The sequence below is a fragment of the Osmerus mordax genome, chromosome 12, assembly GCF_038355195.1.
Source record: "Osmerus mordax isolate fOsmMor3 chromosome 12, fOsmMor3.pri, whole genome shotgun sequence".
Lineage (NCBI taxonomy): Eukaryota > Metazoa > Chordata > Actinopteri > Osmeriformes > Osmeridae > Osmerus > Osmerus mordax.
This window is the reverse complement of record NC_090061.1, coordinates 12,638,733-12,660,108: the sequence shown is the minus strand read 5'-3', so window position 1 is coordinate 12,660,108 and position 21,376 is coordinate 12,638,733. Positions and strand designations below refer to the sequence as shown.

The following is a 21,376-nucleotide window of genomic DNA, read 5'->3' as shown; positions in this document are numbered from 1 at the left end:
AGTCTTTGGTCTTCTGTTTGATTTGAATTTCACATCATGATCTTTATCTACGAGAATAAAAACAGTTGATTGAGCTTTGTTAATGAAGTGTTTTTTTTTGTTGTTTTTTGTGCTGACATTGCATGTTTCAAACTTGAGACCAGGAAATGATTGATCCCTTACCTTGAATCTGAATGGATACCGAATATGAAATCCTATTGAGACCGTTCACCCACACACTCCAGAATAGTTCACTCTTGACAGGTTTGTGGATACAAACAAGACTGTTATATTCCTTTATTAACAACAAAAGATGAATAGGAAATGATGGGAAAGTAAACCAGGACATTTAGTCTTAAATGTAATCCTAAATGAAACCTTTACACTAGAATTCGTCCCATTCGATGTGCGTGCCTGTAAAATCCTCATTTAAACCTTTTTTTTATTTTACATATTTTTATTTCCATCAGATGCAGGAACGTGTGCTTTAATGGATAATGTGCCCATTAAAGAGTAAAGGCAATCTGGAACGTCAAGACAAATAACAGCTTCTGAGTGCCATCCGCAATCTCCAACTTCACAAACTCAATTATTCATAATGCATTCATGAGGTCCGCAGAGACCGTGCTGCCATCACTGATCAAACTGACAAGGAAAGAGCACATAATGGGACAAGCTCTCATAAGCGCTCTCTCATCACGCGCGTTTATACTGCCACCTGCTGGATGACAGGTCCACCCTACCCTGACTCGACGCTCACCAGCCACGGGTGTGGGACATTTTATTGGGTTTGGAGGATGACATTTGAATCCCATTGAGACTGTCTGTTGAGACTGATCACATCACATGATTGGGATACAAATCTACAGATGAAAAATATGTCATCTGCAGGAAACAGAATTCATATATCAATATGATATATGAGACACATTTCATCCAAGTCTCTATACAGTCGATCGTTCAGTAGAGCACTCCCCTCCTGCTACGCCACCAGGCCAGCTTGTTCAGCAAGGCTGCAGGTTAACCACGAGCACGTTCTCCCCCCGTATGAAGAGCTGGTTGATGTGGCGCGTGTGGACCTTCCCGTAGGGCTGGGAAGCACTCTTCTGGCCCGCTTGGCACTCGGTTGGGGGTTGGGGCTGGGGCTGGGGCTGAGGCTGGGGCTGAGGCTGGGCCTGGAGGGCTCTGGGTTTGCCCTTGCCTGTGTGCTTCCTCTCACCCCCTTCTGGGCTCTCCTGGATTTTCAGCTTCTCCATCAGCTAAGAGACGAAAAGGAAATGAGACACAAGTTCATACAAAGGAGAGCAGAGTTCAAGAACCAAACTGCAGTGAATAAGATCCCCGACTCGACGTCACAGTTCAACTATGGCTACAACTGTGTTGTCCTCTTCAGCTCTGGTGAGAGACTCAGTCATGCCACCTACCCGTGTGACGGTGAGGGCCTTCTCATGGTAGAAAGCCTCTCCTAGAAGAGTCTCCCTGTACATCTCGTCAACATCCACCATCGCCTGGCCCAAACACACACAGGTGAGACAGGACACAGGTTAGCACCGAATTGACTAAACTCCTTATATAATACTGGAAAACCACTAGCTAGCTTCCTGTGGGACTATGCTTCGAGTCCGTAGCTTGCCAGTTTAAAACAGATGACAAGATGTCAGACAATATCGGGATTGGATGTCTTACCATGTTCCAGAACTTATCAAAAGCCACTATGAAGCCGGAGCACACTCCTCGAAGACCCTTGAATGTTCTGATGTGAACTTTGACCCTTATCCTCTCCTCGACACAGCGGTGCAGCTGTCCCAGTGGGCTACCTTTATGTACTGCACAGAGAGGAAACAGAAACAAACAACCAATGTCAAGAAACTCTTATGATCATATCAAATGCTGCATGAGTTTGCTAGATGATAAATACGACTGGGTGCATGTAGAGAAGTGTCATGACTTACGAGGCATCCTTGTCAGGACATTTTTAGCAGCCCTCTGGTGCCTTCTAGACCTCTGAGTTTGACTGGTGCCTTCATCTCCTTCTGGAACGTTGTGCACCATGAGTTTCCTCAGTCTCTCAATGCGCTCGGGGTCCGCCACCCCCTTACTGGCTTTACGCCTCTTTTTCTCCACATTCTCCGGCTTTGCTCTGCCCCGTCCCCCCTTCAGGAAACTCTCATACTCGGCTATGTTGTTGAAGCACTTGATGTTAGGAAAAGGAAGAGTCACTGTTGGCGAGTACAAGGCCAGAAGTGGATCAAACTTATCTGAGCTCACGTCCAATTTAGCACCGACGTCCTCGTCAGCACCAAAGTCGTCTTCTTTACTATCCCGATTCGTACTCGAATCATTTTGAGTTCCTTGTGGAGTGCTAGAATCCGGCTGGGATTTGTCTTTACTGTCTGATTCCGGATAACTCTCCTCTCTTCGTTCCCTCTCCTCCATGTTTGAAACAACAGTAGGCAGGCACATCTCTAGCTGAGCATTATGGGAAAGTAAATGTCCCTCTGTTATGGCTGTATCCTCTAGTCTACCACAAGAGGACGCAATAGTACTATGTGACTTTAGAACGACGCGGAACGGAAAAGCTTTGCATTTGCTGCAGTATGACCTATTTTATTGATGGACTGTATACATACCAGCGTGTATACTGTGCCGCCTAGGTTACACATTATTGTTAAGATTTGATAGTACTGATATCAAGGCAGTTCATCATTACAGTTAACACAATACAATTTATATCACAACATTGAATGATCTGCAGTTTAACATGGACCAATGAGGATCCCAACCGTTTGCAAGTTAGTCTGCTTGTGAGCTACACAGGTGAGCTTTGGTTATTAGTTTGCGCTACGTGCTACCACTATATATAACCATGTATAAAATACGTCTCCATATTCTGAGATCGCCTTTCTTCTTAACAGACCCTCCATGCTAACTCTGGTCACGCACAGACTTAATGGATACGTAAATCCTTGCGTCCTGTCGTCCGTGGCACGATTCTGTACCAGCCGTGCCAGAATGGCCAAGAGCAAGTTTGAGTACGTTCGCATCTTTGAAACAGATGACAAGTGTTTGCGAAACTGCTACATTGTTGTACGACTGGATGGACGCAACTTCCACAAGTGAGTGGGGTAACATACGAACAACACAACGTAAAGGTTACTGCAACTTTTCTTCTTCTTTTCTTTCCAGAGATGCGCTTGAGTGAAGTTGACAGTGATTGTGTTTGGTCATCAGGTTTGCGGAACAGCACAACTTCGCCAAGCCCAATGACGACAGAGCGCTGGGCCTGATGACACGCAGCGCTCGATCAGTCATGGAGGAGCTGGAGGACATAGTTCTGGCCTACGGACAGAGCGATGAGTTCAGCTTCGTCTTCAAGAGGACCTCCAACTGGTTCAAGAGGAGAGCCAGGTGCGGTTACAGACTACATCACTTCCAAACAAACATACCAACAGCCTCACACACGCTTATGTAAATATACATATAGACCCCCCCAAAAAACATTAAAATACATTCCCTCTATCTCACATCTCAGGTTCTTAGTCACTCCAGCCTGCTTTTTTGTATGTATTTGAGCCTGCTGCCATGTTAATGCTCCTCTCATCTACCTATCTTCTATCCTCCCTATCCTGTGCCTTCTCCTGTCCCCCTCCACCATCCCTGGCTCCCTGCAGTAAGCTGATGACCCATGTGGCGTCCCAGTTCTCCTCCTCGTATGTGTTTTACTGGAAGGACCACTTCGGGGAAGAGCCCCTCCTCTACCCCCCCGGCTTCGATGGCAGGGTGGTCCTGTATCCTAGCAACCGTAACCTGAGAGACTATGTGAGCTGGAGGCAAGCCGACTGTAAGCGCCCATCATGGCAGACTACCCCCCCCCCCCCCCCCACACCCCTCCTCTAATACACATATGACACACACACAAGGTCACACACACACGCCAAAATGCTTGTCGTACTTGTCGACCAGAGTGGATGGAAGCGTTTGTACTTTCGTGTTCATTCCCTCTCTGATCAGGTCACATCAACAACTTGTACAACACAGTGTTCTGGACCTTGGTTCAGAGGGGCGGGCTCACAACAGTCCAAGCAGAGGGGCGCTTAAAGGTGAGAGCTGGATCTGAGGACTGTGATCTAACCTCCCTATTGTGGCAGTGGGCTCGCTGAGGCATAGACACACTGAGGTAGACCAGAACATTCCAGATAAACGATCAGGTACATCAGTGTGGTTTTGCATTGGGCTATCTGTGATGGTATATTTGATGTTGATTTCTTTACTTTTTAATGTATTTTTGGGGCAATTTTTCAGCTTTATATCTTGATAGGACAGTTGGAGAGACAGATACAGGAAAGCAGCGAGAGAGTCAGAGGGGAGGATGTGCAGGAAATGGCCTCAGCCGGATTTGAACCCGGCCCCTGCATTAGGCTTTATCCTGCTCTTACCCAGTGAGCCACCCCTTTGATGCTGGTTATTGCCTCTTCTCAGGGAACGCTGGCTGCAGATAAGAACGAGATCCTGTTCTCCGAGTTTGACATCAACTACAACAAAGAGCCTCTGGTGCACCGGAAGGGCACAGCGCTCATCTGGGAGAAGGTAGGACACACACCTCCATGCTGACTGGCTGCTTCTGGCCGGGCCATGATCTGAACACCGTTAAACCCGTCCCATGTCCCTCCCCTTTCCCCCCCCTCCAGCACGAGGAGACCGTCACCAAACAGGTGAAGCTTCCCAACGAGGAGGAGGAGAAGGAGGTGCAGGTGGTCCGCCTCCGGAGGAGTGTCCACGCCCACCACTGTGACCTCATAGGGGAGGAGTTCTGGGAGGAGCACCCTGACATCCTGGAGGACGACGGCTGCTGACCAATCGCACGGCAGGGCTCAGACCAATGGGAGGGGCTCTGGTGAGGGACACGCCCAGAGAAGGTGTGGTGGAAGTCTGGACTGTGTCCCGGTTGACTGATTTGTCACCTATGCAGCATGCTTGGAGATAACACCAGTCCTGTACTGATTCCTGTATGGAGCAAGCCACACCATGTACGAAGCCTTTACGATAACGCCTGGTCAGAAATATTGGACTGAATGGGCCTTCATTGATACTGAATCCCTCCATGAATCTGCCTGTTCACTGGAGAAAGCCTCGAGTCAACAGGCTTTCAGCACCAGAAACACCTCCATGCTGCCCCAGTTATTAAAGTGTTTAAACACCATTCAGTTGTGTTGTCCTCTTTCGCTTTTAAACCATCCTAATCGGGATCAAAGCCGTTCTGTTAAACGGGTTCTGCACTTAAGATTGAACCGCTGCCGGAGTTGGGAAACAGTTTCAAGTGGTGGATGGTGTTGGTGTTGAAGAGATGGGAGTATGCCAGTTATCTGCTGAGGGCTCGGCTAGGCTCACACTGTCAGGCATCTGCCTGATACTTACAGTAAACTACACACCTCTCTCTCTCTCTCTCTCTCTCTCTCTCTCTCTCTCTCTCTCTCTCTCTCTCTCTCTCTCTCTCTCTGTTAAAGAGGATGGCGTGGCTGTGGCTTTTAACGGAACAACATGCAAATCAATACCTGGTGTTCAGTCTTTTTGTCTTCCTGTTAGGTTCCTTTTGACTGTGCCTGCTCGGTCACCAGCTCTAAGAATATCCCACGCACCCCATACCCCTGACCCTGGATGTGTGTGTGTGTGTGTGTGACATTTAACACTGATAAGAGCTTAACTTTAGTAGCTGTAGGTTGCTGAATAAAAAAAAAAGCACCATTTGAATTTATATTTTTTCCAGACATGCTTGATTATTTCATATCGGCAGTATTTCAGTGTACCATACTGGCTGCTAGGGTTAATGAGAATGTGAAAACCTTTATCATAAGAAACCGATTGCATCCGAAAATAAAGTGGAGGCATGGCTTCACTGACAAGACTAACTGGCAGTGGTATCCCTGTAGTCCTTTCTCTACCCATGAAAGAGCAAGGGGAGGGGTTATCTCCAATATGAGATGACGGTGTCGGAGCATCTGTAGGCTGTTGAAGACTTTATACCGGGTCATATCGGGAATTATACTCGCTTTGCGTTCATGCATTCGATCTCATTTAAATAGTGAATAAAACGACTGTTAGTCGTTTAAAGATTGTAGTCGCGTGTATAATTCGCTCATTTTAGAATGCGTCCACGACTTTGTCTTGATGTATTTTCACGCACTGCAACGTCTGGTTTGTATTTGTATTTGATCATCTTTTTTGGGGTGTCCTTCTCCGAAAGCGCCGCTAGTGATGGTGAGTGCCTGTCCGTTTTTTCCTTTAAAATGAATTGATATGTGGATCGAAAATTCTAATGTTCTCGCGGCTTTCATAAATATTTTATAATAGCATTTTTTTTGCGTTTCATTGTAGCGCTTACTTGTTATTTACATGTTATTTGTAGACCGAATAGTTGAAAAGTTATTAATTAATTATAGCGACCAATCTTCGTTTATTTAACAACAGGTCAAGCTTTTATCGCAAAAGGTCGACTCACATTAAATGTACTACTCTTACTTTGTTGAATGTGGAGTCAGTTACAGTCCCTCATTCAGCCAACTAACCAAAAGATCTTTCAGTCAGTCTGCTGTAAATTGGTTTATACATCCATCGATCAATGGTTATTATCCCAGTGACCTTAACTGTGATTATTGGTGACAGGCAGAGGAAGCCTGCTAAGGAACAGCCTGGGGGACAGAGAGGGCTATGAGATTACCTATCCCTACTGGATTCAACCTGGCAGACACAGGAGGTCCTCTCTCACTAAGGAGGTGAGAGGCTGTGTGTCCTGTGTGTCATCTATGATGAGCTGAACTAGTCACTAACTAACACAATCTGATGATCATGCCCCTTTCTCTGTTCACATATCTCTCTCTCTCTCTCTCTCTCTCTCTCTCTCTCTCTCTCTCTGTCTCTCATTGTAACTCACATTACAAATTTACCACATTCTGAACAAACTGAACAGACGAATAATCCAGGTGTGTGTGTGTTCTTCCTGCCAGCGTCCGGCAGAGGCCGAGGTCCTGGTGACAGCCGGGGGGCGGGAGCTGAGACTGCACCTGCAGAGGAATGAGTGAGTTACAGCCCAGTTTTGTAACCCCAATGTCAGACCCCCCTATCCCCCCCCCTCCAGCCCACGTGGGCCCCTGTGTCTGAACAGATGCTGGAGCACAGTCAGATGGACAAAGGGTCGATATCAGGGACACAGACAGGTGGGGGGGGGGGGTTGTATGGAGGTTGACACATGATACGTGGGCCTTGGGCAAACAGGAAGTGAGGTTATCCCTCCGGTCAGCTCGTATCTCTTCCTGCCCTTGGAGAGGACAGATGTTGCCTGGTGACAGGAAGTGCTGGCAGTATAGGACAAGACACGGCAGGAACGGGTTTGAAGCCTAGAGTGTGGAGGACACAGGAAACTCTTCAAAGGAACTTTGTCATGGAAGATCCAATCAGAAGAGATCAATCCTTTTTCAGAGCAGGTCCAATGTTGATTAAATCACAGTCTCTCTCGCTCTCACACACACACACACACACACACAAACACACACACACACACAGTGACTCCGTTGCGTCTGGCAGACTGTGCCCTTAGGCAGAAGTCCTCCCAGCAGGTGGTGAGTGTAAGATCTGCCTCTGGAGAAGAGCTCAGTCTCAGCCAAACCGTGTGATGTGCTTGGAGATGAGTTAGCACTTCTGCTGAAGTGATTCCCTGATATCTGGCCACCTATCTGACAAACTGCGAGGAAACGCAGAAGAGGAAGTTGTGTTGCGGTTGCAAGTTGCCTCACTTGCAACCGCAAGTGAGGCAACTGACAACTGACTAGCTGTCAGTTGTCTGTGTTTCCCAACTAAAGCTTGAACACATTGTGTCCCAGGCAAAGGCTATTGAAGACATCAGCCTTTGTTGAAGCTGTATATAGAAGAAAGTATCTATTGTACTTCATTGTGCAGAGTGTTTAATGTCGGTGATGTCCTGATATTTACTTATGGTTTATTGTAGATTTTTATCCTAAGATCTTATATCTGCAGCTTGTCATTTCTTCAGTCTCTGCAGGCCCACATGGTCACACAACCTCTTCCTGGGTTGAGGCTATGGCCTCCGCCCCCTCCTCTGGCTCTCATGGGTCAGTGAGAGGGAGCAGGCGCTCTCTGCTAATCAGCTTCTCGGAGCCGAGTCTGGACACGGGCCAGAGAACGGCCCGCATCCCTCTCTCTCCCTCGCCCCGCCGAAATGACTTAAACCAGGGAGAAAAGAAAGTGATGGCCTCGTCCTCCTCTCCTCCTCATTCCTCTGTCTCACCCCATAACTCCCCCACTCGCCCCCCCCCCCCCCCCCCATCCCGCCTTTCTCTCGCTCACGTTCATCCATCCTCTCTCCTCCTTTGCCTCCCTCCTCGGTTCGTCTCGTTTGTTCTTCAGTGTGCACCCCCAGTGTGCAGAGAGACGCGGGGCGGTGGATCATACGTGTGTCTCTGGAGTCAGAGTGGCTGCGGGCCAAGCCTCGCCCACACGTGCCCTCCCTCCCCGTGTGTGTGTGTGTGTGCGTGCGCGCGCGTGTGTTAGGGCTTTTATCTTAATGAAAGGCTGTAACGCGGCCAGTGGAGGACGTTGATTTGGTTAAGAGCCAGGGAGGGCTGTGCTGAGTAAGGGAGATGAGAGGGGGGGGGGGAAGGGAGACAGAGAAAAAGAGAGAGAAAGAGAATGAAGACGTAGAATAAATGATGGGACGGGGAACGTGGGTGGAGGTCAGGAGAGTCATGACTAGATGAAATGAGAGGAGACAGTTGGGTTCGTGTGACTGGGTGTGTGTGACTGGGTGTGTGTGTGTGTGTGTGACTGGGTGTGTGTGTGTGACTGGGTGTGTGTGTGTGTGTGTGTGACTTGGTGTGTGTGACTGGGTGTGTGTGTGTGTGTGTGACTGGGTGTGTGTGTGTGTGACTGGGTGTGTGTGTGTGACTGGGTGTGTGTGTGTGTGTGACTGGGTGTGTGTGACTGGGTGTGTGTGTGACTGGGTGTGTGTGACTGGGTGTGTGTGTGTGTGTGTGACTGGGTGTGTGTGCGTGTGACTGGGTGTGTGTGCGTGTGACTGGGTGTGTGTGCGTGTGACTGGGTGTGGGTGCGTGTGACTGGGTGTGGGTGTGTGTGACTGGGTGTGTGTGTGACTGGGTGTGTGTGTGTGTGTGACTGGGTGTGTGTGTGTGACTGGGTGTGTGTGACTGGGTGTGTGTGTGTGTGTGACTGGGTGTGTGTGCGTGTGACTGTGTGTGTGTGACTGGGTGTTGTGTGTGTGACTGGGTGTGTTTGTGTGACTGGGTGTGTGTGTGTGTGACTGGGTGTGTGTGCGTGTGACTGGGTGTGTGTGTTTATCTGGGGGGTTGTTCGTCTGTGGTTCGTGAGTCTGGGGGGGGGCTCAAGGCTGCCTGTTGGGGTTAGACCTCCACCCAACATGTTTCATAGATCTGGATGCCCTCTTGCCCCCCTCCCCTCTCTAGATACACTAACCCCCCCACCGCCTCCAGCCCTCCCCTGGGAGCCATTCGGATCATCCCTCTCCTCTCCCTTCTCCCTCCCTCCCTCTCGTCTCTCCTCCCCTCATCTTCTCTACTGTCCTCTGTTTTCCCAGAGGTGGTTGGACTGGAGTGCAGACATAGTTTGCCTCCGTCTCTGACCACACACATGGCTACACACACACACACGCGCGCGCGCACACATATAGGCTACGCTCACACATACAGACACATGTACACTAACACAAGGACACATGCTCACACACGCACACGATTACACATACAAACACGCCGCGACTAACCCCCACATACACACATGCACATATAAACAGCACTGCAGACCCCCCCAGAGCAGCCCGGGGTGAATGTCTAGAGTGTCTTTGTTCCGTCTCTGTGCTGATGGAGACGTGTTTGCTTGTCCTTGTCTGTGCTCTGTCATGTTTAGTCTGTCCCAGCCTCTGATTGGTCCGCTCCAGAGCTCCTGTCCCGACCTCTGTTTTTCGACAGCCTGTCAAACGCACGGACATAGATCTTGCTCTCCCCCTTCCTCACACACATAAACCCATGCGCACACACTGATGCCAGCCTCCCCCGTAATAAAAAGGCCCTTTATCATATGATGCAGAGAGCTCCTATGAGTTGCGTCACCTCCCCCCCCCCCCCAAAAAAAAAAAAAATCCTCAGTGATGTCATCTGACACCATGAGAGAATGCGACCCACTGACCCTGATGCATTAGCTCCCCCTCCTCCCCCTCTTCCCCCTCCGCCCACTCCCCCCTCCTGCACGAGCACCGCCGGCCAGCTGAAGCGAGCCTTTGTCCCGTCCCGTCCCCCCCCCAGACAGACGGGGTTCAGACCAGAACCTCTTCAATCACGGTGTCTCTGTCTGCAGGGCCTGGAGCTCATCCACGCCTCTCTGAAGAACCCGGGCTGAGCCCCGGGCCGCCTGCTGCCCTCATCACCACCACCACCACCCACCCCCAGGCAGACTCTACACCCACTCAGCAGAAAAGACATGTCAGCCAGCGACTGTGGCACCCTTAAATGGCACCCTTATGACATGTTGTGTCTCTGTGTCATTTGCAGAGGAATGAGTTACCTAGCGGGCATAGCATCTCCAAGGACCAGCTACTCGGCACTGCTCAACACAACAGCAGCTGACTGGCATTTATGTCCCACAGACACACACACACACATGCTGATACAAACAGAAACACATAAGCCCACTTGCCCGCAGGCAAAGCACACACGCGCGCACACACACGCAAGCACACACTTGCACACAAAAGCTAACCAAACACACACGCAAGAAGTGAGACAGCTCTGCCCGGACGTGTTTGATGCACAGGACAGTGAGGAGAAGTTTGATCGGCCCAACATTCGAACCTCATCGAGGCAGCAGTTACTCCAAAGCTCAGTCAATCATCTACCCGTCAGCCCCTTAGCTGTGCCTGTCAGAGAGAGAGGGAGAGCGAATGAGAGAAGGTCTTAATTAATCTCATTGTGTCACAGGCAAGCTTTGCCCAGAGGCGTGTTGACGTCACCCGGATACAGTGTCACTTAGGAATCATTTATGGACTGTGTCTCTGTGTTTCTTGGGGGGGGGCTGGGGGTCTTAATGTATCCCCCCCCACACCCCCACCCCCTGTCGTGCTAATCTGCTGAGGGCTGAAGCAGGCCTTGTCTCAGCTAGGACGGAGAGGTTGATTACATCAACAGGCTGCCACTGTTTTAACAGGCGGGCTACCGGATAGACGGCTGCAGGGCATCTGATGGAGGGAGAGGGGGAATGTCCCCTCATCCGCCCCTCCTCTCCCACCCACCCGCCCCCCGTTTGTATTGTCACTTCCTCCCTCCTTCCTTACATCACGAGTAGCTGAAAGGCTAGAAAGAGAGATTCGGGGTTTGAGCCTAGAAATGAGGATAGATAGATTGACAAATGAGGAAAGGATATGATGGATGGACGGAGACAGAGAAAGAGAGACGCAGAGGAGGACTAGAAAGAGATGTTGCTGTGGAACTGGCTGTTCGCGTGCGCCCCAGACACACCTCGATGTCCCTTCCTCCATCATAATTTTCCTGGATCAGGACAGGAGACTGGCCACAATTCTCTATCTATGTTTAGCTGCATTCATCACTAACTGTGGAATGGATCATAGACAGAGAAAAAGCACTTAGAGAGAGAGAGAGACACTCACAGAGAGAAACAGATACAGGGAGAGATGAAGAGAGCGCAAAAGACAGCGAGAAAAAGAGATACAGAGACAGAGAGGGACAGATAGATGGAGGGAGACTCAGAGTGATACCAGCTGGGAGAGAGAGAGAGAGATCCGGTTTATGAATGAAAACAGGAAGAATAGATTGCAAACAGACTTAGAGCATCAAGCACTAGAAACGAAAAACAGCATCTGTAGTGGATGTAAATATGAATGGCTTGATAACAGGGTTATTTGACAAACACAGTTTGAGCCCAGAACACATAAACAGCACACACACAAAGCTAAGACAGCACACACACACAACACACACAAACACACACCAAACCCACAGCACACACACACAGTATAACCACAGCACACACACAGCACACTTACACACAACAAACACACAGCATACACACAGTATACCCAGAGCACACGAACACAGCACACCTACACACAACAAACACACACAGCATACACACACAGCATGCACACACAGCATACACACACAGCATGCACACACAGCATGCACACACAGCATGCACACACAGCATGCACACACAGCATGCACACACAGCATACACACAGCATGCACACACAGCATACACACACAGCATACACACACAGCATACACACACAGCATGCACACACAGCATACACACACAGCATACACACACAGCATGCACACACAGCATACACACACAGCATACACACACAGCATGCACACACAGCATGCACACACAGCATGCACACACAGCATGCACACTCAGCATGCACACACAGCATGCACACACAGCATGCACACACAGCATGCACACACAGCATGCACACACAGCATGCACACACAGCATGCACACACAGCATGCACACACAGCATACACACACAGCATGCACACACAGCATGCACACACAGCATGCACACACAGCATGCACACACAGCATGCACACACAGCATGCACACACAGCATGCACACACAGCATGCACACACAGCATGCACACACAGCATGCACACACAGCATGCACACACAGCATACACACAGCATGCACACTCATACGTCTGTGTCCCCGTGAGGAGGGTTACCGAGCCTCCGTCTGGGACCGGAGTAGCTCTGCTCCGCGTGGGAGAGCCCGTGAGTCTGGGAGAAGCTGCCTGCGAGCCAGCATAGGAGCAGGTGAAATATGGCTCTGTCAAACAAGGAGGAGCTATTTAGACAGACCAACAAACAAACGCTCACTCTCGCTACGAATACCTCGCCCCCGTCTTCATCCGTCATCATCCTCCTCCTCCTCCGCTGTCTGGTCTGTCCTTGGCCGGATGGTTGGGGCTGGGCTAGGGTCAGATAGAGTATCTTGTAAGGCTGTACTGAAGTTCAACTTTTCTCTCTATCTCCGTGGAGATCTCTCTGCCGGAGTAATGCTTTCAGAAGGCTTCTGTGCGGATGAATGTTTCATGAGACGAGGGCTGCTGGTGAGAAGCAGGCCTTGTCTACAATCCCTCTCTTCTTCACGATGTCAGACACGCTCTCTGCCATTCCCTATGTCCTTCCGTGTTGTACAGTTCCTCCTCTGACCCTGTGTACAGTACATGTGTATGGTACGACACGTACACCAACCCCGTGTTTCTGTCTCTGCGCCATAGGCAGTTGTTGGCCCCCGGATTCCAGGAGATATGGTACACTCCCGGCGGCGCCCGCCTCACCTCCTCTCCTCCCAGCACTGTGAGTTCACCCTGGGCCGATCCAAACCCTCGCAAGGGCAGGGGTGGGATGATTATCGAACACACGTCGTCAGACGTGAGACACGTCCACCATAATCCTTGACACATGTCATGTAGTCCAAGAGTGTCTTAACCCTTGTGCTGCCTTCGGGTCACATGACCCAAAAGTTCATAACGAACCATCGTTGTGTTTAGCCAATTTTACCCAATACAAAAACAAATAAAAATAATTTTCTTTTAACCTTCGCAATGTGGGGGGTCTGAAACAGCCCAACGGTTAAAAGAAAATACTTCACTTTGTTTTTGTATGCGGTAAAGTTGTCGCAATACGACGGTGGGTCACAATGACTGATGGGTCAGAATGACCCGAAGATAACACAAGGGTTAAATAGGTCAGGCTTTACTAACCAGCCCGATGGAGCAACCATACCTGGAGGGACAGCTGGCTCAGCATGGCTGATGTGTTGTGTTGCAGGGGCACTGTCTCTACCATGGATGGGTCCAGGGAGTGGACGGCTCCAGTGTGGCCCTAAGCACCTGCTCTGGGCTCAGGTAAGAAACTCCCACAGTGTCAGTGTGTGTGTGTGTGTGTGTGTGTGTGTGTGTGTGTGTGTGTGTGTGTGTGTGTGTGTGTGTGTGTGTGTGTGTGTGTGTGTGTGTGTGTGTGTGTGTGTGTGTGTGTGTGTGTGTGTGTGTGTGTGTGGTGAGGGTAGGGACTGTATCGTGTTGAGCTGGGATGCATGTACAGCTTATAATTAAATCATGATTGAACGTTGAGTGCTGTGAGTGGGGGCGGTGTGCAGGGGTACGGGTCTGTCTGTAGTGTGTTCAGACAATCTCTACAGAGTAGATACTTTCTGACCCAGATTTGCAGCCAGGATGTATGTGTGTGTGTATGTGTTCCTGGTGCTCTCATCTCCACATCTGCAACAAGGAAATGAGAATAGTAAACGTGGCACCAGCCAACACACACACACAAACACACGCTGTGTCTTCCGCCAATGAGAGGCATCATTCCAGGGCTGTGTGGGCGGTCAGTCTCCAGATGCTTTCTACAGCTGTTTTCATCCTCGTTTTTGTGTCTGTGTGTCTGTGTGTGCGTGTGTGTGTGTATCCATGCATTGATTTACAGTCGAGTAGCATACCCACTGGGACAGAGAGAGAGCATGTTGCTGTAGCTGGCCCAGAGTGTAACTAGAGATCCACCTGAGAGTCTAGTCTCTGAGCTCAGCTCCACCCAGCCCCCTCCCTCCCCACACCCCAACTCCTGCTGGTCCACTTCCTGAAAGATTACTTTTTCTCAGGACTGACTGTAATCCAATTCAAATGAATCTGTACATTGCAAATAGAGACTAAAAGGAACAGTTTGGGGATTCTTTTGTTCACTCGGTCCTCCCCTTGGATGTGAACCACGCCTTACTTGAAGACACATGTGCGTCTGTGTAGGAACTGTAATGAGGGTCTCTTGTTTCCCAGGGGACTGATATCGCTGAACACCAGCCTCAACTACCTGATTGAGCCTCTTCCTGTTACCAAGGATACACACCCGCATGCCGTGTTCCCTGCTGAGAGCCTCCGCACGCTCAACGGCTCCTGTCATCATCACCCTAGCAACCAGGAGCAAGGGGAGGGGCTTGATGACCTCATCCATGGAATGATGGCGTCGCAGGGAGGAAGGAGGAGAGTGAGTTGAGATGGGGCTTTTAATTTCCTAAATTCACATTTTCAAAACAAATTTTCATGGCCAAATACATTTAAGAATCAACACGAGCTGGGTTATTTTCAAGTTGTGTTATCTGGAACCGTTTCCGTCATCTTTGCGGTCTAATTTTCCCGTCCGGGCTATATCCAAGTTATGTCATTAACAACTTTTTATCGTCTCTGTTGTCTGTCTGACTGTTTCCCAGGAGCACAGAGACGTGAGCCAGAATATGAAGTATGTAGAACTGTTGCTGGTGGCGGACAATGCTGAGGTCAGAACACACACATTAACACCCACACACACACATTAACACACACACACATTAACACAAGTGAACGCCTATCAATGTTGTCATAATTTTCATCTTTCCCTCTGTTCCATTGAAGTGTGAACCATCACCACATCCTGACTATGATTGGCTTTAATGACATCTAAGGCAATGTGTGATTGGTTAAGGTCAGGCTGTGGCCCTGACTCATGTCCTGTGTTCATCCAGAGACGTTTGAAGTAAGGAAGTGCGTGTGTGTGTGTGTGCATGGGCGTGCAGTTTCAGAAACATGACCAGAGCATAGAGAAGACCAAGCTAAAGTTACTGGAAGCTGCCAACTACGTAGACAAAGTAAGTGAGAAAGATGTGAAAATTACATCCACACATACCCCCCCTTCCTCCACACACACGCACACACACACACACGCACACGCACGGACGCACACACACACACACACACACACACACACTGCACAGACACAATATTCTGGTCAACCCATTTACTCTTATCTGCATGTATCTGTGAATGCTTGCATTCATGTTTGTGTCTGTGTGTGTGTGTGCAGTACTACAAGGCCCTCAGTATCCGCGTGGCGTTGATTGGTCTGGAGGTGTGGTCAGACCAGGACAGGATCAACGTGTCGGACAATCCCTACAGCACCCTGGGAGCCTTCCTGGCTTGGAGACGCAAGCAGCTACACGCTCTCCCCAACGACAACGCACAGCTCATCACGTCAGTGTCACACACACTCACACACACGCTCATCTTTATGTATTTCTTGCGTCATGTTTCTCCTCATCTCCTCTCATTCCTCCCTTCAGTTTCATTTGAAAGATGTCTTGTTCAGTGTCAGGAACTCCTCGTGTAGGGACTAAACTGCTGTGGCGTTTGTTTCCCAGGGGTGTGGCATTCCGGGGCACCACCATCGGGCTGGCTCCTCTCAAAGCCATGTGCTCTGAGTACCAGTCAGGGGGAGTCAACTCGGTAAGACAACAACAACCAGTTGCTCCAGTGTTCAGTCCTCCTGAATCGTCACTCTGACCCCTGACCCCTCTCCCTCTAGGACCACTCAGACTGGGCGGTGGGTGTGGCTGCCACCATGGCACATGAGATGGGGCACAACTTTGGCATGAGCCACGACAGTGACGAGTGCTGCCAGGCTCGTCCTGACGAAGGGGGCTGCATCATGGCGGCGGCCACCGGGTGAGACACACACACACACACACACACTCTTCCATGTACACACAGTCATCCTGTGGTGTCCCCAGGGAGGCAAAGCTTCCTAACCCTCCCAGCACAGGGACGGAGGCCCGAGGGAAACGTGAGCGTGGTACCTGCTTCCTACCCAGCTAATGAACACACACACACACTTATACAGACACATTTACAGACACACACACATTCATTCATGCACAAGCTTGTACACACACACACACATTTTCTGACATACACAAAACTAGAACGTGTCGAACAAATAGTATGTATTTATGTGTGTGTGTCTGTGTGTGTGTGTGTCGGGCCCCAGCCACCCGTTCCCCCGTGTGTTCAACCTGTGTAACCAGAAGGAGCTGCATAGCTACCTGGGCTCCGGAGGGGGGAAGTGTCTGTTCAACCTGCCCAACACCAGGGCCATGTACGGGGGCCAGCGCTGTGGCAACGGCTACCTGGAAGATGGAGAGGAGTGTGACTGTGGAGATGAAGAGGTAGGCCTGTGTGTGTGTGTGTTGGGGAGGTTGTGGTGGGGGTGGTTCTGGGTGGTTGCTGAAGCGACAGTGTTGTGTGCCCGCTGTAGGAGTGCACCAGCCCGTGCTGCAACGCCAGCAACTGCACCCTGAAGGCCGGGGCCGAGTGTGCTCACGGAGTGTGCTGTCACGACTGCAAGGTACTGTCTGGATCTCTCTCTGTCCCACTCTCTCTCCTTTTACTATCTCTCTGTCTCTATCTGTTGTTCTCTCTCTCTCTCTTATCCCACAAATATCTCTCCCTTAGTTGTTTGTCTTTTTCTATCAGGCCCTCTCTTGTCTTGAACCTTTTTATTGTCTTATCTCTCTCTGTTTCTCTCTGTCTCTCTCTCTCTCTCCTTGTCTCTCTCTCTGTCTTTCCTTGTCTCTCTTTCTCTCTCTCTACTTGCCTCTCTTTCTCTAGCTGAAGAACCCTGGAGCTCTGTGCCGCCCTCCTGCCGGGTCATGTGACCTACCCGAGTACTGCGATGGGAAGTCGGAGTCCTGCCCTGCCAACTTCTATCTGGTGGACGGCATTTCCTGTTCCTGGGGGCAGGCCTTCTGCTACACCGGCATGTGTCTGACTCTGGAGCAGCAGTGTCAATCACTCTGGGGGCAGGGTCAGTCAGCTGTTCATCACATCCTATTGGTACACTGTTGTTGCTCTTTAGTTGCACATCTATTGTAAGTTTGGCAATATACTGTCATGTGTTATTGTCGGTTATTGTTTAATCCACACGTCATGTGTCTACTCTCAATACAAAGGGTGGTCTCAGATATATAGTTCAGCTAGACACAGTCATCGAAAAACATACAACTGCCCATGACATCAACCAGCGTTCTGGTCGGGCCTCTGGGGTGTAATCCACTGAGATGAGAGAGCAGGGGAGAGGGATCAGGCTCCAGCCTCGTGCCATGGCTGGGATGGGGAGAGGACTATTCTGGAGAGGCTTGGTAGTGCCACAGGAACTGCAGAAAAGCAGGATGGGATACCATCTGTCCTCCAGCGGGTGGTCCTTTAACACTGAGTCTGCCCGTATGTGTGTGTGTGTGTCGTCTCTCCTCGGACCACAGATGCCCGCCCGGCCCCTGACCTGTGTTTTGAGCGTGTGAACGAGGCGGGGGACTCCTATGGGAACTGTGGGAAAGACCTGCAAGGAAAATACAGGTCCTGCAAGGACAGGTGAGGAGGAACACATGTACAGTACAGAATACAACAGTACCAGTGCAGTGCAGTACATTAAAGTACAGCACAGTCCAGTACAGTGTCTATAAAGACAGTCCAGTACATTCCAGTACAAAATATTATGATATATAACAGCATAGTGGAGTAACTAGAAGTATTAGTCCAGTCCAGTACCTGTGATCACTCACAGCACAGTCTCGATGTGTCAGCAAGCGTCTCCGTGTTTGTCTTGACCCCCAGAAACGCCAAGTGTGGTAAGATCCAGTGTCTCAGCTCCGCCCCCAAACCCATCGACACCAACGCCGTCCCCATCGACACCACGGTCAGCGCCGGACACCGCAGGGTCCTGTGCCGCGGGACGCACGTCTACCGAGGCGGGCCGGAGGACGAGGGGCAGGGAGACACGCTGGACCCGGGCCTGGTCATGACGGGAACCAAGTGTGGAGAGGATGGGGTGAGGCTCCTGCTAGGGGGTGGGGGTTGGGAGGGGTGAGGGGTGGGGGTTGGGGGGGTGGGGGTGAGGGGTCAGCTTTCAGCAGTCTGTTTTGTTCTCGGACATATTCTCCATCCGCCCTAAAGCACTCCACATCAAGGGAGCCTGCATGCTTGTGGTGGTGGCGGCTCGCTCTCTTTCGCTCTCTCTTTTACTGCTCTCTCTCTCTCTCTCTCTCTCTCCGGCACTCTCCTTTCTGACGCCTGACAAGCGCACATATGCGCACACAACCACTCACACACACACGCATACACTCACACATTCGCACACTTTTTTTCAACAGATCTGTTTTGGAGGAGAGTGCCGCAACGCTTCTTTCCTGCGGGCGGATGAGTGCAGTGCCAAGTGCCATGGCCATGGGGTACGTGTGTGTGTGTGTTTGTGTGTGTGTGTGTGTGTGTGTGTGTGTGTGTGTGTGTGTGTGAGAGAGAGAGAGAGGAGAATTGGCTGATGGTTTGGAACAGTCAGGGCAGGCTTGGACTGGAGCCACTCAGGCTATATAAAGTAGAATGTTGGCCATCGTATGCTGCCTGTCGCCCATAGTGACCTTGCAGAATCTCCGCAGTCTCAAAGCTTCCATTAGATGGATTAAGAAATATTAAAGATGTCTTCTGGGAAAAGTCAGTTAAGCATTTAAATTATTATGAAAAGTATGGGAATTTATATTGGAATATCATTTAATGGCTGTGCAATGGCACCTGATTGGTTGTGGTCTCCTCTCCTGTCCCATCATCAGCTGTGTAACAACAACCATAACTGCCACTGTGACTCCGGCTGGGCCCCGCCCCTGTGTGACCAGGAGGGGTCGGGGGGCAGTCTTGACAGTGGACCTGTCCTCACCCAGAGTATGACCTATCTATGTACCTATCCTTCTATACATCTATATGTCTATACATACATGTGTGTGTACTGACCTGTCATGTTTTGTTTCCTCTATAGGCAGCCTACTTCCTGTTCTGTTGCTCCTCCTCCTGGCTGGCTTTGTGCTGTTGATTGTTGTAGGACTGTGGTCCTACTACAGGCAGAAGCTCCGCCCTCTGAAAACATCTGGGCCGCTTCCAACACCTATGTATGACCAACGGGCTCTGTACCAAACAATGTCTCAATGCCCGATGTCTTAGCAAGAAGCACAGTTTGTGTGTGAATTGTGACACATTGTGAAACTGAGACAGCTGACATGTTGCTTTAACCCTCAGATGTCCAGGACCTACTGAAGTCAAAGCCACCCATGCCAACGGTCATGCTAACGGGCATGCTAACGGTCATGCCAACGGTCATGCCAACGGTCATGCCAACGGTCATGCCAATGGTCATGCCAACCCTACATTCCTCCTGAAGAGTTCAGACAAACTGGTGAGGGAGTTGATAAAACGAAGCTTTTCCTATGAAATAAAGGATTTTCATTTCAGTTGCATTTTTAGCTATTTTATGGTAATACAGAGACAGTAAATATAAGAGAGAAAGACAGGGGAAGACATGCACAAATGGTCCTAGCTAGATTTGAACCCAGGATGCTGCATTAGGCCCATTCTGTTTTCTAAATCTGACGCTATGTTTCTGTTGTGTTGACAGAGTCAGTCCAGTCCTCGTCCAAGCCCTTCCTGTTCCGCCCGATCCAGAAACTCTATTGTTCGCCCGACTGTGAAGCCTCCTCCCATACCTGCCTATGCTGGCCAGCAGAAAGACAACCAGCCTCAGCCCCAGCCCCAGCCCCAGCCTCAGCCCCAGCCTCAGCCCCAGCCTCAGCCCCAGCCTCAGCCCCAGCCTCAGCCCCAGCCCCAGTCTCCCCCCAAACCCACCCATGCAGCCAATCACAGAAAAGCTCAGCCCCAGCCCCCTCCTCTTCCCTCTGTGCCCCCTCCTCTGCCCACCCTTCCCCACAGCCCCCACACCTCATCCTCAGAGCTCACCCAACCCCGCCCTGAGCCCCCTAACAGGCCTCCTCCACCCTTGCCCCATTCAAAACCCACTCAGGTAAGAAAAACATTTTTTTAACTAAGACTGTTCTTTGTTGTTGTCTTAATTCAAAGCTTGACTGTGTCAGATGAGCCAATCAGTAAACTGTCTTGTCAGGAGAAGCAGCAAAGCCGTCTGCAGGTGTCCATAGACGCCCTTCAGAAAGGAAAGACTACTCTAGTGCCACCTTCTGGACACAGAAGGCAGAACAGGTCACTGTCAGGGCTTCAAACATCTCAACTTATCACAACTTGATTTTAAGTTTAAATGATAATAAAATGAAGAGATTGATCATGAAATGATCATTTCACAACCTAATTTCTATGTCTTATGTTTTCTAGACCCGATAACAGGACCTCAGGGAAAAGTTGAGAGATTGCATCTCTTTCTCCAGTTACAGAGAAATGATCGATTGTCTCGTTTATTTTCCACAACGGCCAAAAGAACAACTGTCTCTGAGGACACAGGCGGAAACAGTGGGAAAACTTGAAATATGTCCTCCTCTATGTATATTTAAAACTTTACTGTGTTTGTTGTTTACGGCATACACGTTCATACGGTATGAAATGCTTGCAGTGTTCAAATGCTGATTCAGGCGAATTTCTTTGTAAAGCAAACTGAACAGAAAGTGTTTACAGTGTAACC

At 50.0% G+C, this 21,376-nt stretch overlaps 3 protein-coding genes across 5 annotated transcripts; 2 read left to right on the top strand and 1 right to left on the bottom strand.

The window, feature by feature from the left end:
* Window positions 1-271: 271 nt before the first annotated feature.
* On the bottom strand, window positions 272-2,415 carry lsm11 (LSM11, U7 small nuclear RNA associated). The gene is made up of 4 exons (XM_067247547.1): window positions 1,932-2,415; window positions 1,666-1,805; window positions 1,404-1,487; window positions 272-1,238 (listed from the first exon to the last, which is right to left on the bottom strand). Exons 1-4 carry the CDS (start codon window positions 2,413-2,415, stop codon window positions 984-986), a joined length of 963 nt encoding a protein of 320 aa, XP_067103648.1. The 3' UTR covers window positions 272-983.
* On the top strand, window positions 1,361-5,179 carry thg1l (tRNA-histidine guanylyltransferase 1-like). Of its 3 annotated transcripts, XM_067247549.1 has the most exons (8): window positions 1,361-1,506; window positions 2,735-2,796; window positions 2,895-3,095; window positions 3,211-3,387; window positions 3,651-3,820; window positions 3,991-4,079; window positions 4,459-4,566; window positions 4,668-5,179. In XM_067247549.1, exons 3-8 carry the CDS (start codon window positions 2,902-2,904, stop codon window positions 4,830-4,832), a joined length of 903 nt encoding a protein of 300 aa, XP_067103650.1. In that variant the 5' UTR covers window positions 1,361-1,506; window positions 2,735-2,796; window positions 2,895-2,901; the 3' UTR covers window positions 4,833-5,179. The 3 variants fall into 3 exon arrangements, with proteins under 3 accessions (XP_067103650.1, XP_067103651.1, XP_067103649.1); XM_067247550.1 differs by lacking the exon at window positions 1,361-1,506 and having other exon boundaries at window positions 2,608-2,796; window positions 2,925-3,095; XM_067247548.1 differs by lacking the exon at window positions 1,361-1,506 and having other exon boundaries at window positions 2,608-2,796.
* A 943-nt stretch (window positions 5,180-6,122) lies between these two features.
* Window positions 6,123-20,986, top strand: adam19b (ADAM metallopeptidase domain 19b). Its single transcript, XM_067247500.1, has 22 exons — window positions 6,123-6,234; window positions 6,640-6,749; window positions 6,981-7,051; window positions 13,327-13,405; window positions 13,880-13,956; window positions 14,881-15,088; window positions 15,312-15,377; window positions 15,654-15,725; window positions 15,941-16,107; window positions 16,275-16,359; window positions 16,439-16,578; window positions 16,901-17,078; window positions 17,168-17,257; window positions 17,521-17,716; window positions 18,171-18,279; window positions 18,523-18,736; window positions 19,059-19,136; window positions 19,512-19,620; window positions 19,715-19,844; window positions 19,972-20,128; window positions 20,348-20,749; window positions 20,849-20,986. The coding sequence occupies exons 1-22, from the start codon at window positions 6,123-6,125 to the stop codon at window positions 20,984-20,986; spliced, it is 2,988 nt and encodes a 995-aa protein (XP_067103601.1).
* Window positions 20,987-21,376: the final 390 nt, after the last annotated feature.